This window comes from Moschus berezovskii, chromosome 20 (genome assembly GCF_049115385.1).
Source record: "Moschus berezovskii isolate FMDL1 chromosome 20, NW_MosBer_1.0, whole genome shotgun sequence".
Classification (NCBI taxonomy): Eukaryota; Metazoa; Chordata; class Mammalia; order Artiodactyla; family Moschidae; genus Moschus; species Moschus berezovskii.
Genome location: NC_142479.1, coordinates 58779450 through 58794439, shown reverse-complemented (window position 1 = coordinate 58794439; position 14990 = coordinate 58779450). Strand labels below are relative to the sequence as shown.

At 55.2% G+C, this 14990-nt stretch overlaps 2 protein-coding genes across 3 annotated transcripts in view; one reads left to right on the top strand and one right to left on the bottom strand.

Moving 5' to 3' along the window:
* The window catches only part of MARCHF10 (membrane associated ring-CH-type finger 10), a 94672-nt gene extending 90597 nt beyond the window's left edge, over window positions 1-4075 (top strand). Inside the window, exons 9-10 of the mRNA XM_055398787.2 lie at window positions 859-901; window positions 4014-4075. Coding sequence (XP_055254762.2) covers window positions 859-901; window positions 4014-4075 — 105 coding nt within the window. The remainder of the gene's footprint in view (window positions 1-858; window positions 902-4013) is intronic.
* Window positions 4076-11619: 7544 nt separating this feature from the next.
* Window positions 11620-14990, bottom strand: part of MRC2 (mannose receptor C-type 2) — a 60108-nt gene continuing 56737 nt past the window's right edge. The window contains exons 27-30 of one of the 2 annotated variants that reach the window (XM_055408157.2): window positions 14830-14949; window positions 14429-14608; window positions 13726-13752; window positions 11620-13624 (exon numbers count right to left, since the gene is read on the bottom strand). In XM_055408157.2, coding sequence (XP_055264132.2) covers window positions 13404-13624; window positions 13726-13752; window positions 14429-14608; window positions 14830-14949 — 548 coding nt within the window. In that variant the 3' untranslated portion in view covers window positions 11620-13403. Of the gene's footprint in view, window positions 13628-13725; window positions 13753-14428; window positions 14609-14829; window positions 14950-14990 lie in introns of both variants that reach the window. The other variant, XM_055408156.2, reaches the window with a different exon arrangement.

The window sequence follows — 14990 nt, the reverse complement described above, 5'->3', positions numbered from 1 at the left end:
CCTGGTGGCCTCATTAGCTAGCCACCATCCCCAGGCACAGAATCTAAAGGCAGGATGAGTTCGTCCTGGCAGCCTGGGGAACAGAGGCCGTTGCGAGCACAGTCCAGTGTATAATTTACCAGGTAACCAGGCCTGCTCCTCTAGAAGAAATTCCAACCTTCTGCCCTTCCCCCCAGCCTTCTGGGGAGAGGGACCCAGGGGCTACACTGGCCAGGCAGTTGCCCCAGTAACAGTGTCCAGTACCCCTTGTTTTGTCCCCTAGCCTGTCACAAAGGCCCTCCTCCCCCTGGGGGGGGGAAGGGCACAAGCCCCCCTGCCCCAGAGCCCACATCCTTGCTGCCTGGCACAATGGCCTCCCACGGAGTACACAGTGTTTCTCATTGTGACATAAAATGCCATAAAGTCAGAACAAAGAGGGAGCCCAGAGCCTTGATGGGCCTGCTGCTTCCTGCCGGGTGGAGAATACAACCGATTGTTTAAAAGCCAGTGGTGAGGCAAGTGGCCAATTAGCATGGCTTTCACCCCCACTGCCTGGAAATGTGACTCTGGACCGTCAGGATGGGGTTCTGCTGCTCAGATCAATTGCTGAGAGGACGCATGTCTGTTCACACTGCCAAATTTAGAAACCCCAAACAGGTGAAGGTGACCTGCACTATTGCTGACGCTGTCTTTAGGAGGCACCTACGCCCCACAGGTGCTGAATATCAACACTGCCCTCGCACCTCCACGCCTTCTTCTCTGCTCCTTTAAGGTGATGTCAGGGATTCCTAGAATATTCCTGCGACTAGGGGATTAGACATCTGTTCACAATTGCTTTGGAAAAAAACGGTTCATTTTTCATTATCTTTTTTCCCATAGTTGTCAAGAAACTACCCACAACCCAGACCGGAAGAAAATGAAAGTAGGTGTGGGGATCAGTCCTGCCATGTTGAGGGTGTTTGGCAATTTGCTGTCTTTCTGTGGCTGTGTTGAACCTAATCCTGTGGAAGGAAGTAACAACCACCCCCTGCCCCCAGAGGCAAAAATAACCCCACAAAGCTGGGGAAACCCTAGCTGCAGCAGTCAGCAAGGCAGTCCAAGTGTGAAGGATGCAGAGGAGATAAGAGTTTGAACTCATGCTGAAAGCGAGAGCAAAGGCGGGCAAAGGGAGGATCAATCTTCCTTGGACGTAGGATGACCCGCTGCAGGTTTTTTCCCTTTCCCTCTACCGGGATTCTGCAGCATCCAGCACTTGGAGGAGCCTCTTGGTTCTAAACCCCGGAAGGGTGCTGTGTAGCCATTACATAAAGGGACCACCATCATTCACAAGTTAGTATTGGAGTTACTGGATTTTCTCACTCTTCGGCCCAAGCCAGTGAGCCTGCTGGATTCAGAAGTTGAACAAGGAAAACAAGTGTCGGGAAAGGGTCAAGGAGCCAGGCCAGCTATCTCCAAAGCAGGCTTATTATCCCATAGAAAACCCGACTAAAGAAAACGTGCTCAATTAAAGCAGGCAGGCTGGTGGTCAGATGTGGGAAGAACTTTCCCATCAGCTAGGAGGATAAACGTTACAGTGAACTAAGGAAGGGGATGCCAGAGGTGACAGTTCCATCCCCAGAGGCTGTTCTGGAGAGAAATGTCACAACTGCCTGACTTAAAAGGTTTAAAACAGCTATTTCCACTCAGGCTTTGCCATCAGAATCACCTGGGGAACTTAGAAAATTATAGATTCCTGGGCCCCTCCCAGAGACACCGATTCAGGCACTGGGGTGGGCCCCTGGTCACCCTGAAACAGTGGTTATGGTAATGCTTTGGGGACCCACACCCCGCCCCCTGCAACCGACCCGCCCGTAGAGGCTGAACCAGCTCAAAACTCCACAGGGTGGGGCCCAGATAACGACCCTAGAGCACCCAATCTGGTATTCAGGGCACGCAGTCCCGAAAGCCCGGCAGATCATTTTCAGAGTGGGGAGGGCTCTACCCGGCTCTCCGATCACAAAAGGAACTCGTAGGATCCCAGTCCCCGGGCGGCGCCGCTGGGGTCCAGCCGAGCCGGGTGAGGGCCCAGCGCCCCCTCGCGCCCTCGCAAGGTCCCGGGGCCACCCGGGTGGGCGGCCGGTCCCCTGGCGTCGTCGCCCGGGCCGACCCCAGCAGCTGCTCCCCCTCAGGCCGCTGGGGAGGGAGGGCAGGCCGGGAACGGTGAGGGCTAGGAAAGACCTTTGTGCGCGGGCGCGCGCCCCGTCTGCGCCCGGCCTTGGCCGAGAGCCCCGGCTCCGTCCAGAGAGGGCCCCCGCGCGCCGGCCAGGAAGGTCGGGGGCCCGAGGCTCCGGGCTGGGTCTCGGCGCCGCGCCCGGCCGCGCCCCTCTCCAGCCCCGGCCCCGCAGGCGCCCGCGCTCTTCCCGGCGCGGGGAAAGCTGCTGCGGCGGGCGCGCCCGGGCGGGTCTGGCCGGGCAGGGGCGACCCCTGGTGCCCAGCGGGGCCCGCTGCCGCCCCGCCGCGGGAGGCGGCCCGGAGCAGGATGGAGGGATGCGGAAGGGGGCCCGCGGCTCCAGGCCTGGGGCCCCCGGCTTGGGTGACCTCTCTGGAGGAAGGGAGAAGAGCGCCCCGGGGTGGTGCTTAAAAAGGAGTCTCCGCCGAGGGAACCCTGCCCCCTGTGTTGCTCCGAAGCCGATGGTTCCCGCCCCCAGCCCCGCACCGTGTCACTACCCACCTCTCTTCAGGAAGCTGGGACTAGCTCTAGGATCCACCCCCTCCCGGTAGAGTCCTAATGTGCGGCCTCAGATTTCCCCGCTGGAAACCGGTCTAGGCCCTCTCCGCCGGTCCCAGCCCTGCGCTCACCCCAGGCGCCGGCAGGGGCAGCCCCGCGCAGAGGGGCCGTCTTGGCACGCTGGTCAGACGCCGCCGGGGCCTGGCTTCCCGCCCGAGCTCTGATCAGGACAAGAGCCAGGGCAGCCAAAGGCGGATCCACACGCCTCGCGCCCTCCCCCTGGGGCCATGGCTTCCCTGGTCCCCGGCAGCCTGGCAGGACTCACCTGGTTGGCAGCGCTCCGTGAAGATGGGTTGTCACAGCTGAGTCACAGCTGTGACCCGCCGCCCTAGCCCCATGCAGGTAAACAGCGAGGGAAAAGGCAAAACTTCAGGGCACAGCAGGTGACACAAAGATGCCAGCCTCTCTGTGACCCAAGCCAACCTTCTCACTGGGCACCCTGTCCTGGGTGCCTGGGAAGCGAGGCTGCACACAAAACGCCACAGGTGGCACCGAGGTAAGGGCTGCTGGGGAGAGGCCCTGGGCGGGTGTGCCTGGGTCTAACAAATTGTCACACAGCCCGCCTGACAGCTGCTTCTTGGCTGGCATGAGTAATGGTCACCACAGCCAAGTCCAGGGAGGGGACTCATGCCTCCAGCAGCCATCAATACAGGTGTGGACAGGAGCGGCCATGAAGGCCTTCAGCCAAGGCTGGGCCACAGCACCTGCCCCCTACCCAAAATGTACATGTCAAGGCAACTAGATCTGGGGGAAAGAGGAAGGTGAAAGAAGGTGGGCAGCTCTTGGAGTGGGGCTGCGTTGTGGTGGAGGAAGAAGCTAAGAGGGTCCAGGTAGGGATGGAGGGAGGCAATTACTCTTGTTCTCTTGCCCTTCATCAGTCGGAATTTGCTTCCAAATAGGGAGCGCTCACTCCAGCCAATGAAAAAAGAAATATTGAGAATGAGAATCTTCCCCAAGAATAAAGAAAGCACCCCACCCGGCCTCCTCCACTCTGACTCCACTGCTTCTGGCTGCCTCTGTGCCCCGCCCTCCCATCACATGACCCTCTGTATCCAGCCCATTTGATCCCTGAAAGACTGCGGGTCTCTGTTCCTCACACTGTTCCAGGCACTGTAGCATGTATGTGTGGTGTGTGTGTGTGTGTGATGTGTGTCTGTTGTGTATGTGTGTCTGGTCACTGGTGCTGGGGCAGGGGCTTGGGGGAGCCGAGCAGGAAGGGCAACGATGCCATCCTCCTTTGCAGCCTGAGCGTCCTCTTGCTTTGCAGGTTCTGAGCTGGGAGATGGGAGTGACAGCAGCATTTGTGAAGGCAACCGCCAAGTTGCCTAGCAAGGGAGCTGACCCTGGAGCTGGCCGGGCAGAAGCCTCTCCTCCTGGCCGCCCTTCCTCCTCCTCACCACTGAAACCGAAACCAATGTTCCCAGTTATCTTTTTCACCTTCTGCCACTCTCTTCTTGGGGTCTGGCTCGAGCATCCACAGACAGCAACAGCGACCCGCTCAGTCCCAGACCTGGGTTTGCTGAGCCCCTGCCAGCTGCCCGGCTGTTGCCCCTCCACCCAGAAGTCCAAGGGGACCCATTGGCCTTAGTGGGCCCCATGGCCTGGGGTCCCTCTGCGGAGGGCGTCCCTTCAGGTCTCACTCCACCCTGAGTGGAATCAGTAAACTGATTATTCACCCAGCTGTGTCTTGTGCTCATTCCAGCCCCCTTGGACAAAGGCTCAGGACCTGAAACTTGGAGGACTGCACCTCCCACACCCCCCACTCTCCCCATGTCTTACCTCTCCTTGCCCCCCACCATCACTGCCATGAGGGATGACACAGCCTGGGCCCCCAGGCTGGCCAGCTGCCCCTGTAGGTACCCGCGTAGGAGGGTTTGGTACATTTACTCCACACTTCTCTCCTAATTGCACCTTATCAACCAAAGGCCAGATCAAGACTTAGGATGGAAAAAAAGGCAGAGAATTTAGTAAGAAAAGAAGAGGTAGGTGTGTGTATATGAGAGAGACAAAGCCAAGTCAAAAAATAAAGATGGAGGAAATAAACCACTGACGCCTGCAAAAACATTACAGCAAGTGAAAGAAGCCAGTCACAAAAGACCACATGCTGTATGATCCTATTTACATGCAATTTCTAGACAGGCAAACTACAGAAACAGAGCAGTGGCTGCTGGGGGTTGGGGAAGGGAGTGGAGATGGACTGCACACAAGCTCGAGGGGACTTTGCAGGGTGATAAGGGGCTTCTGAAAGCTGGTCTGTGGTTATGTTCACACAATTGGATGCATTTACTAAAGCTTATTGCACTTAATATAGGCGAACTCTGTGGTATAATTGTAAAGTATGTCTCAACAGACTTTCTAAACAATGGAAGAAGGGACAGAAGGTAAGAGAGACGAAAACGTAAAAGAGGAAGAAGTGCTTCTCAAAACACCTTTAAGACCTGCCCTCCTCAGAAAACGAGTGACCACTGAAGATGTTGCTGCCAAGGGGTCCCCCAAATAAGTTACAGTGTCAGGAGGGTTTAGGAAAAGCTAGACGTCAAAATCTTGTCGCGCTCCTCTGATATTTTCCACAGTTAGGCAAAGTGACTCAAGGACTGCAAACAAGATTCCACTAGGCCGCCTCGATCTGGGAACCAAACAAAGGGACATCTTTAAATGTGCATAGTCCCTAGAAGAGCCACTCAGGTTGAAAATATCTCCATGACGTACATAAAATTCCTATAACCTCAAGTTGCTCCACTCACCAGTGGAGCTCCAAGCCCTGATCATTCTATGAGAGAACGGGTCTTTATTTTTAACTGAATTGTAAGGTCAGCTGAAGATTTGTCCAAGAGCCAGTACTGAGAAATATCTAAGGGACAATGCATATTTTAAAATGAGGTTTATAGAGAACTTAGTGGAATTTGAGGTGGCTGGGTAAATATTCTGGCAGGCCAAACCCTCAGTAAGATGTAGCAGGGTTTGAGGCAGCTACCCTGAGACCGTTACAGGTTTACATCCGCCGGTGTTGGGTTTGGGTAAACTATGTGAAGGATTTACAGACAAAAATCAAGAGTGCCTCCTGTGAGGTCTGGGTGGTGAGAGGTGCAACACAACAGACCTGCACCATCAATTCATCGTCACTGCAGCCCCGGGGTCTGCGATGGGGCTTCTCACGGCCCAAGATGCCAAAGTACCAAGTCTCATTTATTAAAAGACAACGATGGGCCCAGTATTCTTTCCTCAGAAATCCCATGGACAGAGGAGCCTGGCAGGCTGCAGTCCATGGGGCGTCAAAGAATCGGACACGACTTAGTGACTAAACAACAAAATGGATTTGTCAGTTTCTGTTATGTGTGTGTTAATCACTCAGTTATCCAGCTCTTTGCTGCAGCCCGCTAGGCTCCTCTGTCCATGGAATTCTCCAGGCGAGAATACTGGAGTGGGTTGCCATTTCCTTCTTTAAAGGATCTTCCTGACTCAGGGATCAAACCCGGGTCTCCTGCATTGCAGGCAGATTCTTTACCCTCAGAGGCACCAGGGAGGCTTCTGTCACGTGAGCACTGAAAGTGTGAAGTGAAAGTGAAAGTCACTCAGTCGTGTCTGACTCTTTGTGACCCCATGGACACCCCATGGGATTCTCCAGGCCGAACACTGGAGTGGGTAGACTTTCCCTTCTCCAAGAGATCATCCCAACCCAGGGATCGAACCCAGGTCTCCTGCATTGCAGGCAGATTCTTTACCAGCTGAGCCACAAGGGAAGCCCAAGAATACTGGAGTGGGTAGCCTCTCCCTTCTCCAGTGGATCTTGCTCACCCAGGAGTACTGCAAGTAGCGAAACAATTAAATGCATTATTTGTGATTAAAAAAAAAAAAAAAAAGACAATGATGGGGACTTCCCTGGTGGTCCAGCGGTTAAGATTCCATACTCCCAATACAGGCGGCCCAGGTTTGATCTGGCCAGAGAAGTAAATCCCCCATGCTGCAACTAAAAAAAAAAATACTGGGTGCTACAACTAAGACCCAGTACAGCCATATAAATAAATTTTCAAAAATACTTTAAAAAAAAAGAATGATGAAAAGGGCTATTTCCCTCCTCTATAACTGGCTAAATATTGGCAGAACCTACCCGAGGCTGAGGCATATTGGACAGGACATAGGGACTTTCTATGCCTTTGGCTCTTTAGACAGCTTTTACCAACTATCAACTTGTGCTTCCCTGGTGGCTCACAGGGTAAAGAATCCACCTTGCAGGAGACCTGGGTTAGACCCTTGGGTTGGGAAGAGGCCCTGGAGAAGGGAATGGCTACCCACTCCAGTATTGTTGTCCAGAGAATTCCATGGACAGAGGAGTCTGACGGGCTACAGCCAATGGAGTCACGGAATCCGACTCAACTTTCACTTTTTTCAACCATGTGCAGGTTGTGAAGACACAGGGGAAAAAATGCACAGTGCCCACTTCCTTGGAGCTCAGTTCTCACCAGGGCAGCAGGATATGTGTAGAAAACATCACACTGAGGTAACAGGAGCCCACAGGTCGCACTTACAGAGCACTTCCTAGGAGCTGGGCCTGAGGGTAAGCGTTTTATCTTTAATCCTCACAATACGTCTATGAAGCAGATACGAGTAACCCCATGTTACATGGGGAGGAATATGCACTAGGGTTCTCTAGAGAAAAAGAGCTAATAGGATATATAGAAAGATTTAGTATGAGGGATTGGCTCACAGAATTATGGAGGCTGAGAAGTCCCACCATCTGCCATCGGCAGACCTAGGGAAGCCAGTGATGCGGTTCCAACTCAAATTTGGGCCTGGGAACATGGTGGGGAGGCGGGGGACGGCAAGAGTGTGAACCCTGATTGGCGTCTGAAGGCCTGAGAACCAGAAGTGCTGATGCCTGAGAGCAGGAGATGGGTGTCCTAGCTCAACAGAAAATCTGTCCTTTCTCTCCCTTTTCATTCTATTCAGGCCCTCAATGGATTGGACAATGCCCACCCACCCTGGGGACAGTGATCTTCTTTACTGTTTATTGATTCAAATGCTAATCTCTGGACTTCACTGGAGGACCAGCGGTTAAGAATCTGCCTGCCAATGCAGAGGACACTGCAGCATGTCAGGCTTCCCTGTCCTTCACTGGCTCCCGGAGTTTGCCCAAACTCATGTCCATCCAACCATCTCATCCTCTGTCTCCCCCTTCTCCTCCTGCCTTCAGTCATTCCCAGCATCAGGGTCTTTTCCAATGAGCTGGCTCTTCACATCAGGTGGCCATAGTATTGGAGCTTCAGCTTCAGCATCAGTCCTTCCAATGAAGCACCACAATTCGAAAGCATCACTTCTTCAGTGCTCAGTCTTCTTTATGGTCCAACTCTCACAGCTGTACATAACTACTGGAAAAACCATGGCTTTGACTATATGGACCTTTGTCAGCAAAGAGATGTCTCTGTTTTTTAACATGTTGTCTAATTTGTCATAGTTTTTCTTCCAAGGAGCAAGTGTCTTTTAATTTCGAGGCTGCAGTCACCATCCTCAGTGATTTATATACACTACTATGTACAAAATAGAAAACTAATGACAACTGACTGTACATAGCGCAGGGACCTCTACTCAGTGCTCTGTCGTGACATAAATGGGAAGGAAATCCAAGGAGTACAGGATATATGTATACAAATAGCTGATTCAGTTTGCTACACAGTGGAAACTAACAACATTGTAAAGCAACTGTACTCCCATTTTAAAAAATAATAAAATAAAATATCCATAATAGTGCAAACATCTCATACGTGAACCAAGCCCCCATTTCATTTCTACACATTCTCTTTTTTGGCCGCAGAGTGCTGCGTGCAGGATCTTAGTTCCCCAAACAGAGATCAAACCCGGGCCCCACAGAGTCTTCACCACTAGACCACCAGGGAAGTCCCCATCCTATGCAATTCTGTGCATTGTGTGCCATGTCCAAGCCCAGCCCAGGCTAATCAGGTGTCCCTCCCCTGCTGCCTCAGGAATGGAGGCCAGAGAAAAAGGAAAGGAGAGGGGTCACTTTGAACCCTTACACTCAAAACAGGCTTCTGAAACTCAGCACAGATGTCTCAGGTTGAGACAGAGCTCCTGAGCCTCCGATCTGACTGTGAGAATGGGGGGTGGGGGTGGGTTCCCTTCTGTGTCCCATCCCCCAACCTTTTCACAGAGCAGGGAGGGTGGAGAAGTGATCAGCCAAGTCCTTCCCCTCTCGGTGCCTCTGTGTCCTCATCTGTCACGGGGCACAGTCGCAACCAGCTGATGCTATGTTGAGAGGATAAGATGAGTTTATTCATGGTAAGCAGAACAGGGCCAGACCTAGTAAACAATAAGTACCTTGATCATTACCATCATTATGGAGGAATGGCCTGTCTGAAGCAATGTCCCCGAGTTCCCTGCAGCTCCAGAGTAGGAAAAGACACCATCCAAAAGTTTCTCAGGTCCCAGAGAGAGATAACAGATGGGCCTCCCTGCATAAACCGGCAGGAGTGTGCAATGACCGAGGAGGGCCAGATCCCCAGACACACCACAGGACCTCAGAACTTAAGAGATGCCAGGCAGGAAAGAAAAAATAAAAGCCGACTAGAAAACCTGAACTGACCAGGGTTTCCCTGAAATGGCTACAGTTCTACTATCAGAAGCTAGTCCATTTTCTGCATTGACTGCGAGCAACAAATCCATTTCAAGGGGGAAATGCCTGCATGCTGCTTTGTGCCTTTCCTTTCTCCAGGGCTGGCCTCCCTGGCTGCTTTGCTGGACAAGGATTGCCATCTGCAGATCCAACGGGGCCGATTCTGTGGGGAGTAGAGACTAAAGTCAGCCTTCACTGGTCCTCCTGGCTGCCCTGACCCCTGAGATAGAGGCCTGAACATCCGAGCACTTTCATCTCACGCCAGTCTCGCTCAAGGCCCCTCCACGTTCCCTCCACCTCCTTTCCCTTACCACCCCCCCTTACTGCCCGCCTTTCTCAGGAATTGCCTCTCCCTCCAGATGCAGTTCTTGACCTTGTCCCTGCCACAGACTCTCGCCCTAGTGCTCCAGGCAGCTTGGCAGGGCTCGGCCAGCTCTGTTCCAGGAGAACCATGTGGTGTGGCTGGCCGGCTCCTCACCCCTGCGGCCTCGCAGTGCTGCCCGCTGGGCCAGGCCAGCTCCGCCAGGACACCTGGGAGCAAGCCATCTCTGATTTGACAAGAAGAGGTTGTGAGAAGGCCTGACACCACTCTCTGGAGAGCAGCCCATTCATTCATGGATTCAGTGAGCCGTCCCGGAGGCCAGGTGGCCAGAGCTGAGCTGGTTCTCACCCCACCAGTGCGGTTGGGCTTGGAGCCTGGATTCAGTGCCCTTTGTCCAGGCACCAGGGGCTGGGTCTCAGGGCATCATAGATGGAATGTAGAGAGGCTGAAGGCCTATTGCATGGAAATGAGCAGAAAGAAAGGAGTTTCTGCCATGCACCCTACCAGAACCAGCATTGGCTGGGGGCCAGAGGCAGATGACCCCAGTCCCAAGCCTTCCTCCTGCCCACAGAGAGCTACCCGGAGTCCCCCAGCCCTCCCCTAGGCAGGCAGGAGCCCCCAAGCAGAACAAGGTCTATGGGAAGCCCCCAGGTGCACGTGAAGCTATCCGAAATGCTTCTGGGTGGGGATTCAGGGCTCTGGCAAGGACTAAAGCCAGCTGAGGAAAGGAGAGAAGAGTGTGGAACAAGTATTTCTGGAGTGATTTAAACCAGGGGTCCCCAACCTCCGGGCCATGGACTGGTATCTCCTGTCAGATCAGCGGCAGCATTAGATTAGAAATAAAGTGCACAATAAACGTAAGGCACTCAGTTATCCAAAAACCATCCCCCCGCTCCCTCCCGGTCCTTGAAAAAACTGTCTTCCATGAAACCTGTCCCTGGTGTCAAAAAGGTTGGGGACTGCTGACTTAAACCTCGGGACACACAGCAGCCACTGGCCCCAGGTAGCCCTGGGGCATTTGGATCCTCACTCCTTCAGCTTCTCCTCCCACCCCCAAACCCCACCTGGGAGCCTGTGACCCCGCCTTCACCCCAGGCTCTTCCTATCTCTCAGGCCAAGGGTCAGCAGCCAACTCCCCAAGGGGCTTAGGCTCAGCCTGGCCTAGCCATCTGTGAGTTGTGGCTAATGGCCGGGCACTCAACTCACAAAGGGAGCTGTTCCCCACTGTGGAGGGCTAATCACTTCAGGCTGAAGTGGATTAATCATTAAGGACGCCCCCACCCACCCACAGGATTGGGGCTCCCTCCCTGAAGTGAGCGGGCCCCTCTGTTTCCTGCTGCTGCTACAGAGGAGAGTAGGAAGAGCGCCTTGGGTTTCCAAGACTCCGAAAAAGAGCTCCCAGACTCAGATATGGCACCTCGTCTACCCCACTGTGCAGGCCAGACGCTTTGGACTTCTCAGTGCGTATCTTTTCCTATCATATGGGCTTAGGCTTTGAACCACATGACAGGATTACCGATTTAGAAAACAAGAAACTTCCGTTTAAAAATCACCAAGGCCAAAAACGCATGCGCACACAACCTCGCCAGTTGCCGCAGACAGAACGATCCAAAGCACCGGCTGCAAGGGTCAGACTAGCCGTTCCTACTGACCTTCTGCTGGACCTGACATCCACATTCAGGCTTTCTAGTCCTGCCTTCAAGGCCTCGGGCAACCAGGCCCCGCCACGCTCCAGCCAGCCTGGCCTCCCCACTGGTCATCTGAAGCACCAGGGACCCCCAAGGCAGGACCTGGACCCCTCCCCTTGGCATTCCCCAGCCCAGGACCTGGCCTGGCAGATGCTTGCCCCACCTCCCACCCACCTCCTTCAGGTTCCAGCCTCACTGCCACTGGAGAGACCCACCCCAACTACCCAGCCCAAACCAGCTCCCCGCCCCTCAGCCTGCTTCAGGCCTTCTCACTGCACCCAGCGCCACCTGGCACAGTTGCCCATCCTTGGCTGGCAAGGCCTTCTCTGTTTGTGGCTCTAACTACAGTTCAAACATCCTGAATGGAGGTGATGGTGAGGGGAGAGGTTCTGTGATCCACTCCCCTGCCTCAGGGTGGTTTCAGAGCCCACACTACCCAGGGACAAATGTGTACTCACTTTCTTGCAGCTCAAATGCAGGTCTGCCTTGGAAGCATGGTGGTGTGGGGCCCCCACCCTGGTCTGGCAGGGGCACCTCACACGCTGGCCTGGAAGCCACAGCCCAACTGACGTTTATGGGACAATTACAGCTGGAGCGCCAAGACCCTGTGCAGATTGCTTTGCCCTGGTGATCTCACTTAATCCTCAAGCTCCTTAAAGGAGCCCGGGAGGTGCATCCTGTTCTCCCATTTTACACTTTGAAAGGGGAGTCAAGTTGCCCAAGCTCACATCACTGTCCTTTGGCTCCTGAATGCTTACTCTCACACGTATCCCCAGGAGCAGAGAGAGCACAGGCTGAGGCCTGCAGCCCGGAGACAGAAACAAAACAGATGCAAGCCCCCCACCCCAAAATAACATGTATCTTTGAAGCGGTTTGAAGGACAAGACTCCCAACAAGACAAAGTGGGGACCCTTCTCTCTCAAGCTCTGAAACGTGTTTTATTTGCTTGCTTTTATCTTTTTCTTTTAAAACAATAATGGCACATTAAAAAAAATTAAGAACTACTAAAAAGGACCATGTCTTGGAGTCTGTGTTCACATTGCCCTGGGCCATGGCACCAGGACCGGTGATTCTAACTGGGGTTCCGGCCTCTTGGAAAGGCTCTGGGTGGGTCATCTCCCCAACACAGGGGCCACTCCAGGGGGTTCAAGCACTGCTCCTCTGGGCCCCCCTTAGAGGGTGCACCCCAGCTCCCACTGACCCTGGTCAACCACCTTCTCTCTCTCCAAACTACAGCCAGGACCTGGAAACCTTAGGGAACTTACTTTGGTCCCCACAGGGGACTTTATAGGGACAGAGCCCTCCCCTGACTGGCAGGAGATGACACCCCAGCCCAGCCCAGCCATCCCCAGGAGGTCAGGGTGTCTCTCCCTGGTCCTGTCTCCAGCCCAGCTGATACCACAGTGATGCTCCGGTCCTCAGTCCCAGCCCAGAACCCTCCCGCCATGCCCTGTGGCCACCCCAGCAGGCACACGAGTGACAAATTCTCAGCCCCCCTGTGACCCCCACCAACAGCAAGAGAGGGTTCCCCAGACCCCCAGGGCCCTGGCTCAGAAAGAAGGGCTGGGAGGGCAGGCGGGATGCAGGGCGGGGGGGCAGGGAGGATGTGGGGTGAGGAGCTGAGCTGCCAGGGTAGGCGAGAAGCAACAGAGGCCGGCTGAGGGCTCAGGGAGGCTCCTCAGACTCTGCAGCGAGAAGAGGGGGTCCCAGGGTTGGGGCACAGGCCTGGGAGGTGGGGGCAGGGAGAAAGAGGCAGAAAGAGGCTCCTGTCCTGCCTCCGGTGACCATGGGGGTACAGGCCCGGGTGACAAGACCTTAGGGCCCCCCCAAAAGGAAACGCCATGCTGCACTCAGCCAGGCCTCAGCCCAGCCCTCATGGGAGGGAGGGACCCCACCAGCCCAGGCCCTGCCAGCCCCAGCTCCCCACAGCGGCTTCCCAGGGCGCCACCGCCCCCACATCGGCCGACTGGACCGCAGCTGGTGGGGGGCCCAGCTCTCCCAGCCCCGCCCACACCCTCAGCTCTACTCCTGCTGCTCGTTCATTTCCATGTCGGACACCAGGATATTCTTCTCGGTGGCCTCGCTGGGGCCAGAGGAGCTGCGGCTGTAGCGGGCACCCTCAAAGGCCCCACGCTCAACGCTCTGTCGCCGCCGGTAGAGAATCAGGGCGGCGGTCAGCAGGGCCAGGAGCAGGAGCACCGCCATCAGCACCACCACCAGGGCCGCAGGGTTCTCCGGGAGGGCTGCTGTGGCCAGAAGAACCCTTGGTCAGAAGCCCTGCCACGCCCACCCGCTGCCCAGAATGACCAGGACCCAGAGAGGGCTAGTCCTGCCTGCCACTCACCTGATGGGGAGAAGCTGCTCGCCTCAGCTGTAGGGGAGGAAGGACCAGTTAACAACAGTGGTAACAACAATATAGTAATAATAAGCAAATATGCAAGAACACTGTCTGCAGTACCAGACCACTGACTCATTTACTTCTCTCATAGGTACTCTTATTATTGTTGCTGTTGTTTAGCTGCAGAGTCGTGTCCGACTCTTCTGCAACCCCTTGGACTCTAGCCTGTCAGGCTCCTCTGGCCATGGGATTTCCCAGACAAGAATACTTGGGGGGGGGGGCGGTTGCCATTTCCTCCTGCAGGGGATCTTCCCAACTCAGGGACTGAACCCGCATCTCCTGGGTTGGCAGGCAGATTCTTTACCATTGAGCCACCTTTGAAGCCCATAGGAACTTTTATTACCTCCGTTTTACATATGAGTAAACTGAGGCCAGAGAGCTTAAGTGATTTACCCAAGGTCAGAGTTGGCAAACCGTTTGGCCTGGGCTCGAGTCCCATATCCCTGCCTTTAACCACGACAAAATGACAGGTTTGCTGTCTACTCTGGCAATTTGCAGGAAGGGCCAGTCCTTGGTACAGAACAACTGATCCCAGAGGAGGGTCCCGGCGGCCCCAGGCCTGTTAATTCCCTCTCATCCACTGTGTGGCCTGTAGAATGAGCAGTGGTCTGGGGGCCCCCCGCCCCCCAGCACTAGATGTCTCCCGCACCTCGGGGGAGCTTGCAGACGACGCCCATGGTGATGTTGGTGCAGGCGCCCGGGCGCCACAGCCCGCTGCTGCTCTGGATCCAGTAGCAGCTGTTGTGGCTCAGCATGCTGGGGCCCAGGCCCGGGGACCCCCAGTTGGAGTAGTTCACAGCTGTGTTGTCCTGCCAGACCAGGGTGCCCCCTGTGGGAAAGGTGGCATTGGGGGGGCGTTGTTGGGAATGGGGCGGGCAGCGACATGGAGCACAAGCAGATGGGAGAGAAGAGGCCTGTTCTAGAAAACCCCCACATCCCACAGATCCTCACCCCCCTCCCACAGGCCCTCACCCCCCACTCCCCCACCCCTCACCACCGGCCAAGCCCCAGTGGAGGGCCTGCCCCTGACCCTAAACCCAGGGGACCCACCTTTGGGGTTGAAGTTCATGCCCAGCCAGGCGCCCCGACTCTGGCCCTCAGAGCTCTGCAGATGCTCCCAGACAAACACGTTCTCCATCTCGTCCACAATGGACAGGACCGCGCCGCCCGCTGGACACAAAGGAGGCCAACGTCAGGGCGGGCGAGTCTCC